General features: G+C 46.3%; 1 protein-coding gene across 1 annotated transcript; it reads left to right on the top strand.

Annotated features, from left to right (window-relative positions):
- Positions 1-4: 4 nt before the first annotated feature.
- LOC103778148 (ras-like protein family member 11A) lies at positions 5-728 on the top strand (the record flags this gene model as incomplete). Its single annotated transcript, XM_008945719.1, has 2 exons — positions 5-82; positions 276-728. Coding segments are annotated over 2 exons (531 nt in total), but the record flags the coding sequence as incomplete, so codon positions are not given.
- Positions 729-20,406: the final 19,678 nt, after the last annotated feature.

Genomic DNA, 20,406 nt, shown 5'->3' with positions numbered 1-20,406 from the left:
AGGCAACCTCTACTCCAGGATGGTCCATCTGGAGGGGGACCGCGTTGCCGTGCAGATCCAAGACACCCCGGGATGCATCCAGGTATGCAGGTGCTCCGGATCGATCGGTTCTTCTCTGCCGCCTAAAGACTCAGCTCTCGCCTTACAAAGCGAGGCTTAGTCTTCTAAGACGGAGCTCAGGCTTCCCTTTGGACCTGTTTAACGGTGCTATCTGTGATACCGGCTTTATACTCTCATGACTCTCTGCCAAATTTGTGCCCTCTGTCATACCGCAGGTGCAGGAAGACTGCATGCAGGCGCTGGACTCCCTGTCCAGGTGTGTGAAGTGGGCAGAGGGCTTCCTCCTGGTCTACTCCATCACAGACTACAGCAGCTACCAGTCAGTCCAGCCTCTCTACCAGCACATACGCAAGGTCCACCCAGATGCCAGGACTCCCATCATTATTGTGGGGAACAAAGCAGACCTCCTTCATGCCAGGCAAGTACAGGCGAAAGAGGGACTACAGCTGGCAAACGAACTGGGCAGCCTGTTCTTGGAGATCTCCACGAGCGACGACTCCCAAGGAGTCTGTGATGTTTTCCAGTATCTTTGCAAGGAGGTCAGCAAACTACAGCACACTGGCAGCGCAGACAGAAGGCGGTCGTCCATCATCCCTCGGCCCAAATCACCCAACATGCAAGATCTAAAGAGACGTTTCAAACAGGCTCTATCTTCTAAAGTCAAATAACGCCCCCGATGAGATCCCATGTGGCTCAAAAGACTTTATTTTTGTAAACGAGTTAATAAAAATCTTTATTTTTGTACTAATGCCAGCAGTATGGAAGTAAGTGTGTGTTGAAGCTTGCAATTTCCTTGCCATTCTCCCTTGTTTGACTGGTTGGGTTATTTTTACAAAACAAAACAAACCGGCTGCATAGCAACTAACAGAGGTAGTTGGAGTAAGGGATTTTTGCCAGAAGGTTTTGATTCTGTTTCAGGCTGGGATTCACTGTTTTACTCTGCTCAAATTTCTTTTTTGGGTTTCATTTTCCATTTTGTGAAATGGGAATTATGATGATGTAACACTTGCCTGCCTTTATAAAATGCTTGGAAAGCTTTAGATGGAAAGCCTTTGTGGGGGCGAGGGGGGGAGGGACAGACGGACAGACAGAGGGGGGGAAGGGAGGAAAGCTTTATTAAACATGAAAATGTAAAACTGTCTAAGTATTTTTATTATAATAGGATTTCTGTTCTCCCTCAACAGCTGCTTTTTCCCTTGCACCCATAATCACCTGAATGATGATAAGCTCTTAGGAATGCGTTCCAATTTCTGATGTGCGTTAGAGATCTGTCCCACAAGAATTAATCTTTTGAGCTCAAAGCATCTAACAGGAGGGTTGAGTTTCTCCTACAGATTACCGTGGGACAAAGTGCTGAGCAATCCGCAGCAGAGGAGTGTGTGGGATGGCTGTTGCTTTCTCTGGAGATCTGTGATAGGAAGGACTCATGCGTAGGTTCCCTTCACAGAAAACGGCTACGTTTAAAAGGAATTGCATCTTTCCCTTCCCCAAGGCAGTTTTGTAGCCATTGGAAACAGGTCAGATTTTTTACTCTTATTTCACATAAACTCTAAACCACACTAGAACATTTTTTATTAAATGCTGGATGTCTGAGCATGGAATGTGGGTTTTGCACTTCAAATATGCCTCTGGAGTATGTGCATGTTATTGGTAAAAAATAAAGCTTTATTCCATGCTGAGTTGAAAGTGTGGAAGTGAAGTAATGTGTATAGGGGGAAACTTGCTGTTCTCACACAAACACAACTCCAGTACATTTTTATTTTTTTTTAATCTCATAGACTTAAGTCCAAAGACTGTGTTTTTTTTTTCTTTCCTTTTGTTAGAAGAGGCAAGTTACTACTGTGTAAGTCGCTGTGCTGCAGGGCTACTGCTGTTAGCAGGTAATATCTGTTGTTTCTGACCCTGGGACCTGAAGCTTTCTGTGACCCCTCCATACCTGATCTGCAGATGAAGTCTTCCCAGTGGTGGTAACTGAGGGATGGGTGACTGTGCAGGTTAAGAGTGATGGTCTGTGGGAAAGCATGAGGCCTGTGTTAGCACTGGTTAGGGGTGTGGGATGCCAGTAGGACTTCTCTCCATCCAGGGCCACTTGCACAGCATCAGTCCAGGTGTGTTACCTGCGTTTCTTCTCTCTGAAGCTCCCCTGATAAAGGGAATTGGTGAGCTAAAGGGAGGCATCTCCAGACCTGCAGGAACAGGCTGAAACTGGGACTGCAAACTGAGTCCAAAACTCTTGAGTTAATTCATGGAAGCACAAAAGCATGGTGACAGGCTGGACAAATCAAAGTACTGTCTAAGACACATCTAAAATATTTCTTTGTTGTGAGAGTTGCTCTGCCAGACCCAGGACTCTGTGTTGCAGGCTTGAGGGGAGCAGGGGAATGGGGTTGAAGAGGATGAACATATATCCCTAGCAGGCTCAAACTCTCCACATGGGCCACTCATTCATGGGGAAATTTGAAGAGAAGCTGAAAAATCACAAGCAGGATATTTATCCAGCATTTCACCATCCTGAAATCAGGGATAACAAATTGTTTCCAGGATAAATTACCACTGTGGTATGGTTCTGATTCTTTAAACTGTAGGGTTTTTAAATGTTTTTAAACGTTGCCTTTGGAAATGACCAAGTCCAATTTCCTACTCTTGTATCTAGTACAGGGTTTCACAGAGCAAGCTGCTAAAGATAACTAGATCATATATAGGCACAAAATATGCTAAAAGGGCATATCTGGACCTGTCTACGTCTCACCATGGTCCTCAAAGGCCAGGTGAAAAAGAGCATTAGGCACAGAGCTCTGGTGCTTCTCGCTGCCCCTGGTGAAGTAGGAGCTCGAGGCCCTGCTGTGTACAGTGGGAGAGTTTGGCCAGAAGCCAGTGGGTGCATGATGGGGAGGGATGGGCAGGAGGGTAAATGCAGTTGTTTGCTCCATCTCTGCTATGGGGAGAACCTCAAGAGATGCCCTTTGTTCTGCAGGCACCCATGTTGAAGGTGGAGGTGCAAACCCTCCCATACCCTCCCCACACTTCCCATGCTGTTGGGCTGGTTCAGCTGTGTGTCAGGAGCAGGATAAGGCCCTTTGGGGCTGCAATGGGGGATCTCCCTGCCTAAAGCATGCCCATGGCAGGGAGGGAGGGCAGCTCTAACCTGCCTCCAGTCTAAGGCAGCGACTGAGCTGGGGCATTCTGGATAATGCTTTTGGGTACAGGTACATAAATCAGGGACTTAAGCTGTTTGTCAGAATTTGCCCTGGCTGGCGTAGATTTACCTTCACCCAGAAGTTTTCAGCCCATGCAACCCTGAGCTGACAGGCAAAGCACAGGAGAAGCTCCAGGTTCATTTTGCCCCCGCCTTTTATTCAGTCCTCCATGAGCAAAGAGGGGCATACGGGGATAGGGAGGGAAAAGCATCTCTCAAGTGCCAGCAGAGGAGTTCCAAAACCTTGTTTCTCCTGGGTCATTGCCACTCAACGTCCTCCTTACTGGATACTTGCTGTCCCCAGTCTCTGAGCCCTTCACCCAGCGGCCAGGGCAGCTTCAGGAGGGCAAGTGGGGCATGGCCTGGCCTTTCTCCCTGATCAGAGGAAGATACGTGTCTGCCTTCTTCCTCCCACCACCACCACTGTGAAACAGAATCACAGCAATTTCCTCTGACAAGAGGGATGAGTGGGTTTTCAGACGTAGGGATGTGTGCGGCATCACGCACTATTATGGCTGCTGCTAACATCAGCATCTCCCCCACACTGGGCTATTTTGTCTAGTTATCTCCCTAAATCATGAAGTAATGCTTTGAGGCTTCATGAATTTTAAAATAGCTGCTGCCACCAACCTTTTTGATGTGCTTCAGTTCAGAAGCCAGGAGCCACAGATGCTCAGACAGAGATAGGGATGTTTTCTTTGGAAGGCTTTACAGATGTCCCCTCACTTTCTGCTCTGCTTCCTTGCTGTCTTCCGGCAGTGACTTGACACGATGGTCAGTGCCACAGGTCCATGCTGTGGTTTGTTCTGATGAAGGGCCACAAACAAGAAGGACCGCATTCACACCATGGACAAGCTCCAGCTTAAATCCAGGAGCAAAAGTGGTTGAGGCTTTTGGATGGACAACTTATGTTCCATGCCTGGACCGCCTATAAAACACTTTTAGTCCTGAGAGACTGTGATAGCTTTTAGTGAAGCTGCTGTTTATTTAGGAAGGCCTGAAGAGGTTCAGAATAAAATCCTTTAGGGAAAATTGACTTTTGTGGTAGTTCTTGCATTTGGCATGTGACCACTGGTGATTCACACCAAAGAGATAGCAGAATCTCTTCAGTTGCTCTGAAAGCCAGGTTCCAAAGCCAGTCCTTCTTCTAGGAGCAACATCTCAGGGGGTGATGCTGTTGCTGCATCACTGCACTGAAGTACATTCAGTCCTCCAAAGGGCAGTCTTCCTGAGGTATCTTCAGAGTGATATCCCTGAAAAGCTTACTATGAGTTAGAATATGGCTCACAAAACAGCAGCTCAGCTTGAATTTTGGGCAGTTAGTGATGATTTAGACTTTCAGAAAACCCCATTGATTCTCAGGCTTGCTCTTCTACCACCCTCCTCTTTCCGCTTACCCAAAAAGCAGGAGAACGCAGTGACTTTTTATTGAAAATGGTTTGGAGATAACGGGTTTGTGCCATTTGCTTACTACAGCCATTGCGTGATGCTCTTGACTGAAAGTATAACTATATATTGTGACTTGCTATGCTACTGTATATTGTGGAGCATAACCTGTTCTATATTCTCTTCCCACACTACCAAAAGGAAGATTTGGATATAGAAATTGAGCATCCGCCCTATGACACTTGACTCACAAGGAAAAGCTATGTAGTAAAGTTTGCAAAATGATTATAGAGCTCCACAGGTGTCACAATCGCCATTTTTAAAAATGCACTTGGTTGGTTGCTCTCCATGTTTTCCTTTCTTGACTGAAAATAACCATGCACAGGAGAAACCCTCACCCAGAGGCCCTCATGGTGTGAGCTGCTGTGCGTAGGTGGCTGCTTCAGCCCTGTGCCTCATCTTTGGGGCTTTGCTGGATAAGTGCTGGGGCAAAGGCATCTGCCCGTGTGCTCGGGCTTGTGAGGTCACGCTTCAGCAAACTGTATTTTGCTCTCCATCTGTGCATAATATTGCCATTCAAACGTATCTGTCCGGGAAATTGCGTAAGGAAGGTTATTTGTCAGCTGCATTACTGGGAAGCGGTAATAAATTGTTAAAGCTGGAGTATTTCTCTTCCAAGGTATTTGGCTCTTTCCCCATTACTAAAAATGTTCTCTTCTCAGGTTTCAAATGGTCCTTGTAAACATTTCATAGTAATTTCCCCCCTTGGGATGGTAAGCCAACATCAACAACTATTGTTCCTGGGAGCAGCCCTGAGAAGAGGGGACTAAAGTCTCCCCTGGCTGGGGCAGTGAGGCGAGTTCCAGACTCCAGTCCTGCAGCCGATGTGTCCTCCTCCTCCTGCAAACAAACCCTGGTGCAGGCAAAGTGATGTGCCTGTTGTCTGGGGCTCACAGCTGAAACCCTTCCAGGAGGCTTTAAGAACATGGTTTGATCTGAACCACACTCAGCAAGTAGACCTCCTGCTGATACTGCTTCTTTTGATATTAAGAAGTTTGAAGGCCTCTTTAGTCCTAGGAGACAGAAGTGGTAGAAGCCTGAGGAGTGCAGAGGTCATGGAGAAACCATGGTGGTATTTCTCCAGCATGGTATTGCCAGCACCTTAGGATCTGAAGCAGCTAAAGCACTGTTGCCTGTCTGTAATGAAACAGCAGGCAATAAATATGAATGTGTTTAGGCTGGTTTGGGTGAAAATAGCTGGGTTGCATTCAGCTGCTGAGAAGGGAAAGGCCTGTCTGGCACCTCACCATGCCCAGCACCAGTGGTGGAGTCAGCTGCCCTCCCAGTCCCTAGAGGATTTTTAGCCCTGGGTCTTATCCAGCAGCTGGGGGGGTCTCCTCTCACCTGAACTGAGACATCTCAGCAGCTTCTGAGCAAAGCATCCTCCCACACCACGTAGAGAATGAGGCACATATGACCCTTTTGCTCCTCCACAGGGAGTAACCACCCTGTGTGAAGCCCTCGTCCTGGGCAGCCCCCCTGGGTCTGTGCACTCCTGCAATGAGGAGACAAGTCCTTTGGTCCAGATTTACAGTATTTCATCTTTCTTCACTGTCTTTGAGCAGCCACATTTCCTTCATCCATCTCTGAAGTGACTGGGGAAAAAGCTGGCCTGGGCTTCAGGAATGAAGTAACCACTCCATCAGCACAGGCAGGAGGGGCATTTGAGGATTTTATACCTGATTTTATATTATTTTTTTTACCCTTCCTCTCACTCCTTCATGTCTCAGACAGCCTATAGTGCCTAAATCAGAGAGCTTTGTCTGGATTCTTCAAATTTCCCAGGATGCCATTCAAGTGGCAATGTCCCTGTAGATTAAGGGTGTTTAAAATACAACATGGATCAAGAAGGAATTTTTCCATCTATCCATGTGTTGCTCATATATGGCCTATTAAAAGACCTGCTAATTGACCATTTTGTGGCTATAGCACAACAAAGCTTCGGCTGTTATTTATAACATGCAGATGAGCTACAGCACCTGCTCTGTGCTAGGGGCTTCCCATCCCTCAGCCATCAAATGGAGGAAAGATGCTGTATCATTTTAAGAAGGGCCTCAAGAAAGCACTGGTGCTTCTGGAGTGAGCACAAGCAAGTGCAGTTTTGCAGGTGGGTTTGATTCCATTTTCCTTTAAACAGGTACCAGCAAGTGATTCTGAGTCTCACGTGCTCATCTCATGCCAATGATCTTGGCATAGAAGAGCTTATCTAGAATTAAGGGCTATTGATAGGAGGCAGAGGTCTGTGCTAATTCAGGCTCATACCTTGAAGGTAAAATACGCATCTGATTGTTGAGGTGACTGCTAATTTTAGCTCAGGCTTTGAATAATGGAACAGGGTTATTAGTCAGATGTAAAACTGTCCATATTTCTTATGTGAAATTGTCATCCCCGTAGTGAAGCAGCCTGCTTTGATTTGGCCTAGATACTAAAGAGCAGTGGACAATAAACATGCATGCAATTAGGCTAATCTGAGTGATCAAAGAGGTGTTGCCTAATATAGCTAAAATTCCAAGAACCGATGCATCAAGTGCGATGAATTGTTTTCCCTGGCTTTTGACTGTTTCAGGGATTTCTGAGCAAGCTTTCTCAGAAGATGTTATACTCCCTTCCCCTTTGTTAATGAGATGTTCAGATAGGGAGCTGATAAAACATAAGCAAGATCTGAAGCAGAACTGAGTTCTTTTAATCTGGACAGTGAGATGCCTTGCTGCCTGCATCATCCTCTTGCGCAGGAAGAGGAAAACACAGGAGGAACTGGCACTTCCATGGGCCCACTTCCACGTGGTCAGAGCAGAGAAGGAGAGGTAAGGAGAGATCACTTCTGCTCCCCACCACGCTGCACAGACACGCCTCCGAGCTGTACAAAGGGAACTGCTAATTATAAAAGCTTCTTACTTACGTGCAGGTAACACAGTGGTCTCCACCTTTCACTGCCTGGTGTGCAGCAGGGAGCTGGGCTGGGGGACAGTGACTTACAGCCATGGGGGGGGGCTTCTGCTGGCAACCAGCTGTCAGTCTCTGTGGCTGTGACTATACCACCATCTGGAAGAGGGCTGGGTACTAAATCCCAGTCCCAGGGTCCAGAGGACTAATCCCTAGATCACTCAGGTCTACAAACAATAGCATTCTAGTCCTGGGTCTCTTCTGGGCCCTCTAGGATGCTCAGGTTAATGACCATTTCCCCCCCCCTTTTTTTTCTCCCCTGCAGTTCAAAATATCCAACATTACTTAAGAGCTGTGTTTGAGTGGTATTTTTATAATGCAAGCTTTCTGTTGTCTTGCATGTGGTTTGTGGATGTGTTTTAGGATGCAATGCCTGATAGGGTCCTGCTAAAGATCATGTGAGAGGAACCTAGCACCATGTTGTCCATGCTGCCTTTTGGGGACAATTTGTGGGAATGAGGTGTTCCCAGGGCAGTGCCTGGGCACCGTCTCAGAGGAAGCTGACTGGGGCCACACAAAGCAGAGCTAGGCAATGAACTGTCAGCTAGAGTGGGTGGTCAGAGGTCCACCACATAAGGCCCTTCTCCAGGCCCCAGAAGAGACAAACCAGAAAAGATCAGGACTTTTTGCTATAGTTCACCACTAACATAGAGAGTTTGACATCATTGTCTTTGTCATTTCCCTTCATGTAGGTGCAGGAGGGTTTTAGACCTCTCCTCCTAAGCCACCTCTTTGCCAGATTACCCAAACGTATGTCCCTCAGCATCTCTTTGCAGATCATATGCTCTACACCACTGACCATCTTGGTGGCACTCCAGTGGACTTCTTCCAGTTTCTCAATGACCTTTTAAACTGGAGGTCCCAACATGGAACAGCATTTCTGGAGCAGCCTCTCTGACACTGAGTAGAAAAGGAGTAATAATTATCCTCCATCTGCTATTTACATTGGTCCTAATACATCTCCAGTATATGGTTTGCCTGATTTGCGTTGAATTCTCACTGAAGTCTCACAGTGAAGCCCAGGTCCCTCCCTGCATGGCTATAATGTAGTCAGTAGGATGCCATCCTTCACCAAAGTGTAGGGTTTGCACTAATCCTGTTGACCTCTGAGGGGTTTCTATTGACACAGGTCCTAAGTTTCTCAAGGTCTCTCTGGATTGAAACTCTACCAGCTCTGCCAAATAGAGGTGGATATCATTGCTTCTAATCTATTAAGATCTCTAAATGTCCTGAAAATGCCCTCTGTGTCATCAGCTCAGTGACTGATAAAACATTGACCAATACTGGCTCCCGTGTCATTTGCTAGGGTCCTCTCTTCATTACTGGCTGCCAGATGGCCCATCACAACATTGACTACTATTCTTTGACCTAATGGTCCAGATAATTTTCAGTTTATCTAATAGTTTGTTCATCCAGCTCATGTTTGCTCACATTTTGCATGAAAATGCTGCAGGAGACTTCCCAGTTGTCAGATCTGTCTCTGATCACTGTGAGTTTCTGCTGATGGACAGCAGCCATGAAGTCACATTTGTATTCTCAGGCAAATCACATCTGCTCACCAGGATCTGAATACTTACAGACTATCTAAGTAGACCTTCATTTGTAATTTCTCCCATTGGTTGTTCCCCTCCTCAAATCATGCTGGACATTGGAAGGTATGGGTGTAAGCTTTGCCAGTGAAAACATATACAAAAAAGATTAAATGCTTTGGTCTTTTGCTTATCATCTCTCAGGGGGATGTCTTTGCCATTCATTGCTGCACCCAGAATTTCTCCAGTTTCCTTTTGCTGCTAACATATGTGTAACATCCCTTCATGTTTCTCTTTGTCCCTAGCCAGTCTAAGCTCCAGCTGGGCTTTGTCCTTTCTCATTTCATCCCATAATGAATGACCAACGGTTGCATGATCCTCTTGGTTGCTTGCCCATGTTTCCAATTGTTATCTGTTATTTTGCATGTCCTCTTGGTTGCTTGCCCATGTTTCCAATTGTTGTTATCTGTTATTTTGCATGTCAATTAGTTGAGAAGATACTTGTTTAGGCAAGCCCCTGGTCTTTCTGCACAAGGGGATGGTTTGCCCCTGAGATGTTCTCATACCCTCTGGGCCACAGTTACTCTGACTTCCCAGGCCTTCAGCTGGGCTTCGGGTCACAAGCATTCCTCCTTGACCTCCAGACCACAGTCCCCCACCTATTTGCACTCTGGGCCCACGGCACCAGCTCAGATCTCACCTCATTTCTGAGAGCCACAGCCTTAGCTCTGAGGAGCCCTCTTACCCTTAAGCATTTCCACAGCTCAACTACCCCTCTGCTGTGCTGGTCTTCTCTCCTCCACATCAGCTGTAGAGAAGATAGCAAATAATGGATTTAAGCTGCATCATGAGGATTTAGGCCAGAAATTTGGAAATAATTTCTAAGAGTCTGGACACTTAGCTCTGAAAAAAGAGCACAACAGCCCCGTAAAATCTCACCCTTCAAAATTTCTAAGAACAGAATGGTGTGTGTATATTTGTGTGTGTGTGTGAAGAAAGAAGAGGGCAGCAGGGTTAGGTGTTCCTGCACTGGGGCTGGCAAAGCTGGATGAGTTCCTGAGCCCTACTCAGCCTCAGCATTCTGTCATCTCTTCAGTGTAACACCTGTATGATTCAGCTGTGAATCTCTGCCCATCTCAGCTCCTTTCTTCACACGATGAGGTCCTCAAGGGCAATCCCCAACCCTCACACTTTCTGAGCTAGAGAAACGCATTACATTCCTTCACTGTCAGGAGCTCCATCTCTTCATGGCTTGAAACACAATGGAGCCACACCCGTGTGTGCCTGTGAGAATACCAGCTCCTGGGAGAAATGGCCCGTTACCCTCCTCCGGGGGCTGAAGGCTGCCCACTGACTCATCAGCCAGCCTTCTGGAGTGTAGCACAGGGAGAGTGTGCTAATGAGCATGAAAGGAATTGGAAAAATAGAACCAGTCTCTCCCCAGAATGGCTGCCTCCCACCAGTGCTGGATTATCACTGAGGGGGGGTGGATCTAGCACCCTCCCTCTTGTGGCTGGAGGAGCTCCCACCTAGGGAGGAACTCATGCCCTCAGGACCATCAGCTGTGGCTTGGACACCACCAAGGGTCATTTTTAGATCACTGAATTTAGAGAATTGCTCAGCAAATACCAGCAGAAATCTGATATGATTGTTGCAGTTTCCATACTCAATAATAGCTCCTTTTTGGTCTCCCCACACTGAGAAGTAACAGAGCTGTGGTCCTCTGGTCAGGACACTTTCTCCATCTCCATTTCAGCAACATCTCATGGAAACATTGAACCACCTCATCAAGCATTATCAAATATGGGATGTGGGACTCTGTACTCAGTGGAAAGGAAAGCTTTTAGCTAAAGCCAGGTGTCAAAAAAGCAAAAGCAACCCCAAATCTCCACATTTCCTGATGAAATCAACCTATTCCTTGTTGAGCTTGTGCAATCTGTAGTTTCAGAGCTCTTCGAAAGCAGTTTATGAAAATATTAATGTTCACTGCTTTATTTCCCAGTGACCACTCAGGCCTTGCTGCACTGCAAGCAAGGTGGGATCTAGTTTTGGGATGGTATTTTGCACACTGAAAGGGTGCAGGAAAGGAAGATGATATTTCTTTAGTGGGGCAAGTATTGTACATAAAACAGCACGCACTCACGTAAGGAAATTATGGACCTTACAACACAACTGCTGTCATAATTTATAGCACTTAAACATTTATAATGGGCAAATATCAGGAGGCCTCATGTAGTTTGTTAATACCAGTTTTTGTCCTAGGAACACTTCAGAGCAGCAAAATCCTTAATGAAAGACTTCTTATAGCAAATGGAAACTTGAAAGACTTATGTTTCCTGTATTTCTTATATTTCCTTTCCACCTCTGACCATAAACTCTGTATAGTCTATCCACAGGCAGATAGACTGAGAGAAGATCTTATTACTGACAACCACTGACAGTGTTTCTTCTGTTTGAATAATAAAGACAAATTTGCTTCTGCTCTCAAGAAAATGCAGCTTTCCTCACCAGAAATCAAAGGCAAGCCAGACTTCTTTTCTTATTCTTGTTTCTAAATTATTTCTAATATTATATATGTTTGTATTCCCAGTACATGTTCCATGGTGTGACTTTTACTTAAAAACCCTCAGCTCCTGGAGATTAATCTCTCCTGTCATTCAAGGCATATTTCTAGCCTTCGCATGGGAAAAGTGATGAACTATGATCTAATGTGACCCATAGAATTGGAAAATGAAAGGGCATCCTGAGCTCCAAGGCTTATTTGTCAGATTGTGTGATTTTTAAGTTGATCTACTGATGTGCAGACAGAAGTGGGAAGGAGGGAGGATGGCTTGCGGTGAGTTTTCTCCCTTCTCCAGCTTTTCTGTGCTCTAAGGCAATGGCCATGTGATCCCTGGGAGAAAGCTGGGGCAAGTGGAGTCAGCAAAAGTCATTGGCTCAGGGAAACCTGGTTGCTGTGGCTCTTGAAAGGATTGTCCTGTGAGCTCCGGACAGGGGACAGCTGTTCTTTGGGAAAGGATGTGCGGGTTACTGTACATCATCTGCTTGCTTTCCTGTTGCCTTTTTCTTCCTCCACTCTTGTTGAGCTCCTTGGTTCAAAAAATGTTGCTAACTGGGGACTTGGACAGCTTTGTTTAACCTTCCTGTGCTCAGATGCTTGAGCAAATTGTTCCTGCCAACAGCTCTAATTTGAACCAGGCCCTTGTTGCTATCAATCAACACCAGGCAGAGGGTTGTGCTCAGCTGGCAGAGCCAAAGCAGATGGCTGAGGTAGGAAAACTGCAGGAAGCAGAAACCTTATGGGCATGAGCCTTAGCTGGGGGTAGCTGCCTGGGGAGGTTGCATGGAGAAGGTCAGGAGCTAGTGACACTGCTTTAGCCCTGACTCAGACAAATAAGCCTCTAAACAGGGTGGGATGTGAGCTTTAGTCCTGTCTCCTAAAATGAGCTCAATAAGCACCATAGGGACCAATGATATATGAACAACCACACCATAGGGACTAATGGTATATGAACAACCACGGGGGGCTCTTACCCCTGGGGCTAATAGAGTCTATCCCCACCGGAGTTTGTAACACTCAAAAAAGTCTTTCTGAGTCGTGTTTGGCTCCATGCACATAGTAACACCGAGCCCAGGAACCAAAATGCACCTGAGCAAGATTTATCACTGCAGCAGGTAATACCCTTGGCCATGTGGTGGCACAACAAGGGGATTTTCCTGGATGTCCCAAGTCTCGCAGAGCCCAGCATGTGGTTGCTCAAGCTTAGCACAAACTAGGGAGCATGGGAGAAAGTTATAAGGTTTTTTGTAAAGTAAAGGCTCTTTTTTTCCTGTTTTTCAGTATACAATAAATAAATGTTCTTATCTCATTAGCACGATAGGACCTAGGAGTGTGGGTCAACACCCAGCTATGAGCCAGCAGTGTGCCCCGGTGAAGGTCAACAGCATCCTGGCTTGTATCAGAAACAGTGTGTGTAGCAGGAGTAGGGAGGGGATCATGTCCCTGTACTCAGCACTGGTGAGGCTGCACCTTGAGCACTGGCTTCAGTTCTGGGCACCTCACTACAAGAGGTGTTGAAGCGTATGCAAAGGAGGATAATGAAGCTAGTCAATAATCTAGATCATAAGTCCTCTAAGGAGCAACTGTTGGAATTGACGTTGTTTAGATTGGAGAAAAGGAGGCTCAGGGCAGACCTTATTGCTCTCTGGTGGAGGTAGATCTCCTCCCAAGTAACAAGTGATAGAACAAGAGGAAATGGCCTCAAGTTGTACCAGGGGAAATTTAGGTTGGATACTGGGAAAAAATTTCTTCCCTGAAATGGTCGTAAAGCACTGGAACAGGCTGCCCAGGGAAGTGGTGGAGTCACCAACCCTGGAGATATTTAAACAACATGTAGATGTGGCACTGAGGGACATGGTTTAGTGGTGGCCAGTGTTAGGTTAACGGTTCAATGGTTAGGTGAATGGACGATCTCAAAGGTCTTTTCCAACCAAAATGAGTCTATGATCCTATGATCTCTGTAATGCATAGGTATCCTGGTTTTTTGTGTGCAATTGTGTTAAACCTCTGTTAGGTTCTGACTGTGTAAAACTTTTTCTGTTGAGCTCCTCACCAAGCAGAGGCACTGGCTCCAGGCCTGCTGAAGACAACCTCCTGATTTTCTGCAGTGGGGTGCAAGCTGATGCAGCCCAGCTGCATTCCCTGCCTGTACCTGTCCCCATCCCTCCCTCTGCCCTTTGCTGGGGCGCTAGCTCCCCTTTCTGCCCCCTGTTTGTGCCAGCAGGGCAGGCAGCACCCCTCCAGCCCAGGCAGGGCTGGGCGCCCTGTCCTCCCACCATTCCCAAACACGAGTGGTTGGAGTGGTGGTAGTGGTGTTTGCTGCATAGGTTGGTGTGGGTTCTTTTTCCTGGAGGAAGAGATGAACAGAGGCACTGATGGGTCAGCAGGTAATTGGGTTTGTTGGATGGATGACTAAATGGATGATGGATGGTCCAGCCAGGCAGGAAGGAGATGCTGTCATCTCCTGTGAACATACCTCCTGTACTCCTTCTGAGGGTAGAGGTCTTGAGAGGGCAGCCTTCAGGAACCTCCTGGAAGGGAGAAGTGTTTGCACACATCTGTGGGGACATCCTCCACACCTGCTCAGTCAGGACACTGAGGCTTCGAAAGTGACAGGTTTACTTGGACCTTTGTGCTCTGACCTCCCACACATCCCAGTACAGTCTCAAAGTTCTGGCTGACATTTGTTTAACCTTCAGAAGCCCCAGTTGCAATTTCAAACATCATGTTTCCAACTCCTATGTGCTTGACCAGAGCCACCTCTGATATGTAGGTGATGCCTGGTTTTACCAGGGCTGGGTTTAATGCTTGTGGAGCCCAGACTTGCCTTCTTTGGTCAGTAGGACATGGTGGTCCATGTGCCTGGGCTGCTTCAGTTTGCCCTCCAGAAACTTCCACGGGTCAGATGAGGAGAGAATGTAATTTGCTGGATCAAATTCCCACAGATTGTTCTGAAGACACCAGTCAAACTGCAGCTCGCTTTTGACTTTCAAGAAAAGTGCTAGGAGATTTCTGCAGCCTGGCTGCTGATGCTCGACTAAGCCACAGAAGCTGTGAGAGAGAATGAGATAAACCACGAAAATGTTGCCATGGGCTACTTCATTGTTGTTTCCTTGCACAGGCAAACACCTCAGATCCTCCAACTTCATTTCCTAGCTCATCTGCCCCCTGCAAGGACACCAAATTTGATGTCCTTGAACCATTTCAGTTCTCAAGCTCCACTCTGCTGTCCTCTGCTGACTAAGCTGCTGCCAAGAGCAAGTGGTGATGATGACATCAATGACCACAGATGTAGTGGGAGGTATATGTGTATGTGGGGTGTTCCTAGTACACTCCACCTCTGCCCTGTGTCCTCACACAAGTGTTGGGAAAGATTCTTGACATAAACCTTTTCCACTTAAAGCAATGAAACAGTCTTGATGACGTTGTCAAGCAGCTGTAGAGGTACAGAGCTGTTTTCTCTTTTTTTTCAGAAATAGGGCTAGACGTTGTTTTCCTCCTGCCAGCCCCGAGCGTGCCCGTGCCAACGGCGCGCGGTGCCGGAGGAGCGGAGGTGCCTGGGGCACGGAGGGTGTGACCAGCACTGCAGTGGCTGAGCCGTGGGGCTCGCCTGGCTGCGCGGGTTGGCAATGGCACAGCTGGTGTGCCGAAACACCCCCGCCCTGCAGGAGGACTTGGCTTCTCTCCTTCTTTGTGTGAAGTGCAGGCAACTGGTTGAGCTGGACTGTCAAACGTGCTTCAGTCTGCTTCTGCTTGCAAAGCAAACCTCCCAAACCTCCACACAGAAGAATAATTCAGTGAGAGGAGTGGGTGAAGGGGCCCCTGGAAGGTGCTTTTCACAGCTTTTACCGTCTACCTGTTGAAACTCTGATGCTTCTAAGCAGATGTTTTGCCTTTCCAACATCCAGTCAACTATGGCACTTGAGCTGCTAAAACCAGAGCCAAGTACTTTCCAAAATGGTAGGGAATTGCTGTGGTTGCCCCAGATTGCCCAGCGTCCTTGCATGCTTCACTGAGCAGCTGACCCATGGGCTCTGATGCCAAGCCTTTCTGGGTACAATGCCTTTAATCCCCAAGGCCCCTGCTATGCTTTGCAGAGAGGTGTTCTGATGGTGTCGCATCATTCTTGGAAATTGTTCTCTGTAATAAGAGCAGAATTATATCTTAGAGCATGAAATCTTACCACTTCTCAGGACAGCTTGAGAGGTAAGGCACTATTTTACTGACTGCGGTGTCTGACCTTTAGAAAGCACAGAAGGTTTTACTGGAGGCAAGATCCACTGTGAAGGCCAAAGTGCCAAAATGAAGGTTTTATTATAAATGTATTCCTACATTTTCTGTAAAGATTTATTTTTGTACAGACACAGATAAATTTTAGTTCATGCTTATTGTGCTTCCTCATTTTTTTATTGTTTTCAGGTTCCTCCCACATACAGTCTGACAGCTATGCCGTATCTTCTTGCTGACTGCACCACGAGCATCTCTGTTGTGCTCACAGTCATGCGTAGCAGCAAAAAAAAAAGTCAGGTTTTGACACAAAGAGAATGTCAGAGAACAGATACATAGGTCAACTCTGCTTTTTCCTCTTTTTTTTTTTTTTAATGGTGAAAATTGCCTTTATTTTTCAGGAACAGCAAAGTGGTAGCATTTCTTTTATGAGAGTACAAGTAAAAACAATTTCACCGATTATGGTTAAGAATGAGACCCAAGGAAAACAACCTTTAAGTATAAATCTGTTTTTATGTTACTGCTCATTTCACAAAAGCTTGCTGAGTTGGGCGCTCTCTCTGGCAATCTAAAGGAGAGAGGGAGTACATATTCCCCACCAAGATGACAGAAAATGCTTTAAATGTTTAGGGCTTTTTTAGAAAAACTAAATCTTTGTTTATTGATTTTTCAGGAGATCAAAGCTGAACGTATGTAACTGGAAAGAACAGTGCCAGGGAGAGCAGAAAAAATGAAATGCATGACACTTTACATTGATTTAGTCATTATGTTCCACTGGACAAATGGCATACAGCAAAAAGAACCGTTAAACGTGGCTGTTCCCAAAGGTGGCCTTGATATTTGTAAGTGCTTACACACAATTACAGCTTTAAGTATGGTAGCAAGTGGGGGAGCTTTGCCCTTCCCTCTTTATCTTTTAAGTCATAAAATTATACACAATACTTCTTAGTCATCCAAAGGATGATATAGAGGTGGGCAAAGCATCACTATGTTCCCTAAGCAGGTAGATACAAAAAGGGAGGAAAATGCTCCTCTGTGTCTTACTGGCTGCCAGCAGATGAACTTTCCAAAATCCTTTAACTCCTGATTCCTGGGGAATACACTCAGGGTACTGCCTGAGGCACCAGACAAGAAGTCAGGGTTCGAATTGGGGTTTGCCATTTCCAGCTTCACATTTTGGGCAGTGGAGTGTTACCGAATCACCCAGCTGCTGAAAAATCTCTCCTGAATGGAAGGAATATTGTATACAGTAATGCTTGGATCTAGTCTCTAGGACTTTCTATCTTGTGAGCAAGTCCCACCAAGTTCCATTTGACTCAACAGAATCAAAAATTGCCGTGCGTGGCAGTATCTTATGCACCCCCTGTTTGGCTATCAGTACTTGCACAGGTACTTCCCTGAAATACACCTGCATTGCACGCTTGCCCTCCTCTTTTTTCCAGACACCCCATCCCCATAAGCAAGACATGATGACTGTACCTTTGCTAAAACAGTATCTACTTCATTCTGGGACATTTGTGGGGTGAGTGTCAGGACCCTGGGTCCCTACTCAAGCTCTGTCATGGGCATGCCTGTGCCTGGCCATGTACCTCACTGAGCTCTTGCTCTTGTCCCTCCTGGAAAACAAGTTCACACATCCAGGACACAAAACCAGGAAGAGTCCGGGATCTTTTGACCCGTTTGCTGATGTGAAGTATTTGTAAATCTGTGCAACAAAGAGTCGTCCTATGCTCTGTCCCTTTCAGCTAGCCACACTGGATCCTGTGACATCTTCACTGATGTAGTTGCCTGAAGGTACAGCTGTAGGGCTGCAGGCTCCCAAGCTGCTGCTCCACTGCCACAGCAGCGGAATCCTGGGTTTGCTGGAGCGCGGGGCGATGAAGGCTTCATTCACCCTCTAGTGTTGTTGTTCCCTTCCAAGTGGCTCTTATGTTTCCTCTCCCTTATTGCAGTGCTGCAAGATCTTTATTATGGGAGCTAAAATAGAACAAATTCATTGTTTGCTAACAGCAGCGTTTGCGAGGCAGCTGCACACTTGCTCTCCATGAAGTAAAGGACACCCACCACTGTGGGCCTGGCTTGGCTCTCTCCGGAGCCCGTGGCACTTTGTTTTCATGTGAATTAAGCCTCAGATGTGGAGGCTGATATCGGTAAGTAGAAAAAGAACAAGCACAGCTTTCAGAAATGTTTTACAGGACAGAGGGAAGCACAGTTGCTTCAGAGCTTGGTATTGGGCATTCTGGTCAGTGGGGCTGGTCTTGATGTCTACAACCATGGGCTGCCCTCCCAGAAATGATGCTGTCAATTAGCACCCATTTGCCTGCTGGAAACCAGTCTCTGCTGTAGAAGAGCCACAACGTAGCTCATGAGCAAGCAATTCTACCTTATATTTTATGAAATTGTAGTAAATTTATTGTCACAACTCTGCTGAAAGTAGTATTGGGCAACCAATGACAAAGCTTGAGGAATTGCCTGGTCTAATTCTGCAACTGGAAGTGTGTGGCATAACTTTAACTGCAACCAATGGTTTTGGGGTGGGTCCCCTTTCCTGACAGTGACACCATTTGTAATGTTCCTATGCTAAGCTGTCAGGCTGGCTTTCCAGGCTATTCAATGTCCATAAATTCGTGATGAATGGTCTTTGTGGGTATATAGTGGATCTGCTGCTTCCTTGAAACTGGAGAGCAATTGTGCCAATTGTCAGTATACTGAATGTTGTGAGAGACCCTGGTGATCTTGTCTGCAAGGTCTTGTCTTATTCTGTTTTGAATAACCTAGTAAAGTTGACCAAATTTTGGGAAGGACATCTAGATTTCCATGAAGTTTTCAATTATTTCATCAGATTTATGTCTACTTTACTCATTGCAAAGTAACCCTGTTCATTGTTTTGACTCATTTGTTCTGGTTCACAAACAGCATGTGGTTTTGGAGAGGCCTCTAGCTTTTAAGGAATGCTCTGTGTTCCATAGCTTCTCCTCATGGGCTGTGTTCTCCAGCCACTGTTACTAGACCTGCATCAGTCCACCCACAGTATCTAAGAGAATGACCCAGTGACTTTTGTACAAGGAGTCTGGCAAGGTTTTGCTCTCAGCTCCCCTAGTGTATCTCTGCCCACATGTGGGTTTTTTTGCTGTAACTCAGAGAAATCACAATAAGTATCTGCTCAGGTATAAAACAATCACCTACCTCATAAAAGGTCTCCAGTTAAATTGCCCCTGTTTGTGTAGGAGTGTTTTGTTTCCCGCTGGCAAGTAGTCCTTATAAGGAGTAATAACACTGAAGAATCTGTTAAAGAAAATGTTTATCAAAGGTTTACTATTTCACAGATTTTTACCGTAGAATCATTTACGCAAACTGTGAGTCACAAGCTGAAGTTCAGTGCCTGAAATTGCTGGCAGAGTGAATGAATTTTGTGCATGACAAAGAGATCAGTAGTCTGCATGCATTACAGTCAATTCATAATTGCTTTAAATTCACGTGGAAAATGATTATAATTATGTCAGGAGCTGCTAAAAGCAAGAACAAAAGAAGACCAAAACCTGAAGCTGTTCACTGCTACGTTTCTCCCCCTGGAAGGTTTAAGAAAGACATCCTAACTCCTAACTGGAAAGTACAATGAAAATCATCAGTGCCCCTTCCAAATGCTGCAGTGTCAGTAAGCTGGGCACAAGTGTCTGTGAAGTGCAACATTTACTCATGGTACATGTCACAGGGACCTAGGCATAAAGACCCAAAATAGACAGGTCCTGACAGCAATAACTTCATTGTCTGGCCTGGATGGTCAAGCCTACCTAGCAAATTGACATGTCCTCTCTTTATGGCTGTTCTGTCTTCGCTGCATCCGGGGTGTGCGAGATCTATTAATACAGACCTTCCTTCCTCTAAGCGGTTCTCTCCCTAGAAGCAAAGAAGGGAGTTGTCTGCGTGTAAAAAGAATACCTCCAGAGGTGAAAGATGCCTTGGGAAAGTACACAGCACTCTTCAGACAGGTGGCTATCCATCAGCCCCACAGACTGGAGGAAGACAGGGACTGCAGCTAAGTGACTGTAAGAAACAGGACATAATGAAATCCTGAGAAGAGATAGTTTAGTGACGGAGGCTGAAACCAACCATCACCACCATCACCACCACTCACCCCACAACCCGATAGTGCAGACAGTGATTAAACCCATGAACTCGGCCGACACAAGCCCCAGCTGCCCAGCTGTGAGCTCTTGTCTCACTGGTGGTGCAGAGACACAGCCTGTTCCTGCAAGGTACTCAGTGCCCCGGGACACTGTGGGAAGTGGCAGATGTCTTGGCAAGGTGAGGATCTGAGGGAGACACTGGGGCAACTTCAAACACACACGAGGTGGTGATGCAGCACATCAGCAGCTGAAATATTGCCCAGAGTTTTGAGGCCATCAGAGCAAAGACAAGGTTTTAAGGGGGACTTCACTGCAAGC

Source organism: Merops nubicus, unplaced genomic scaffold, assembly GCF_000691845.1.
Source record: "Merops nubicus isolate BGI_N331 unplaced genomic scaffold, ASM69184v1 scaffold27348, whole genome shotgun sequence".
In the NCBI taxonomy this organism is placed as follows: domain Eukaryota; kingdom Metazoa; phylum Chordata; class Aves; order Coraciiformes; family Meropidae; genus Merops; species Merops nubicus.
Note: the sequence above shows the minus strand (reverse complement) of the source record. Positions and strands in the feature narration are given on the sequence as shown.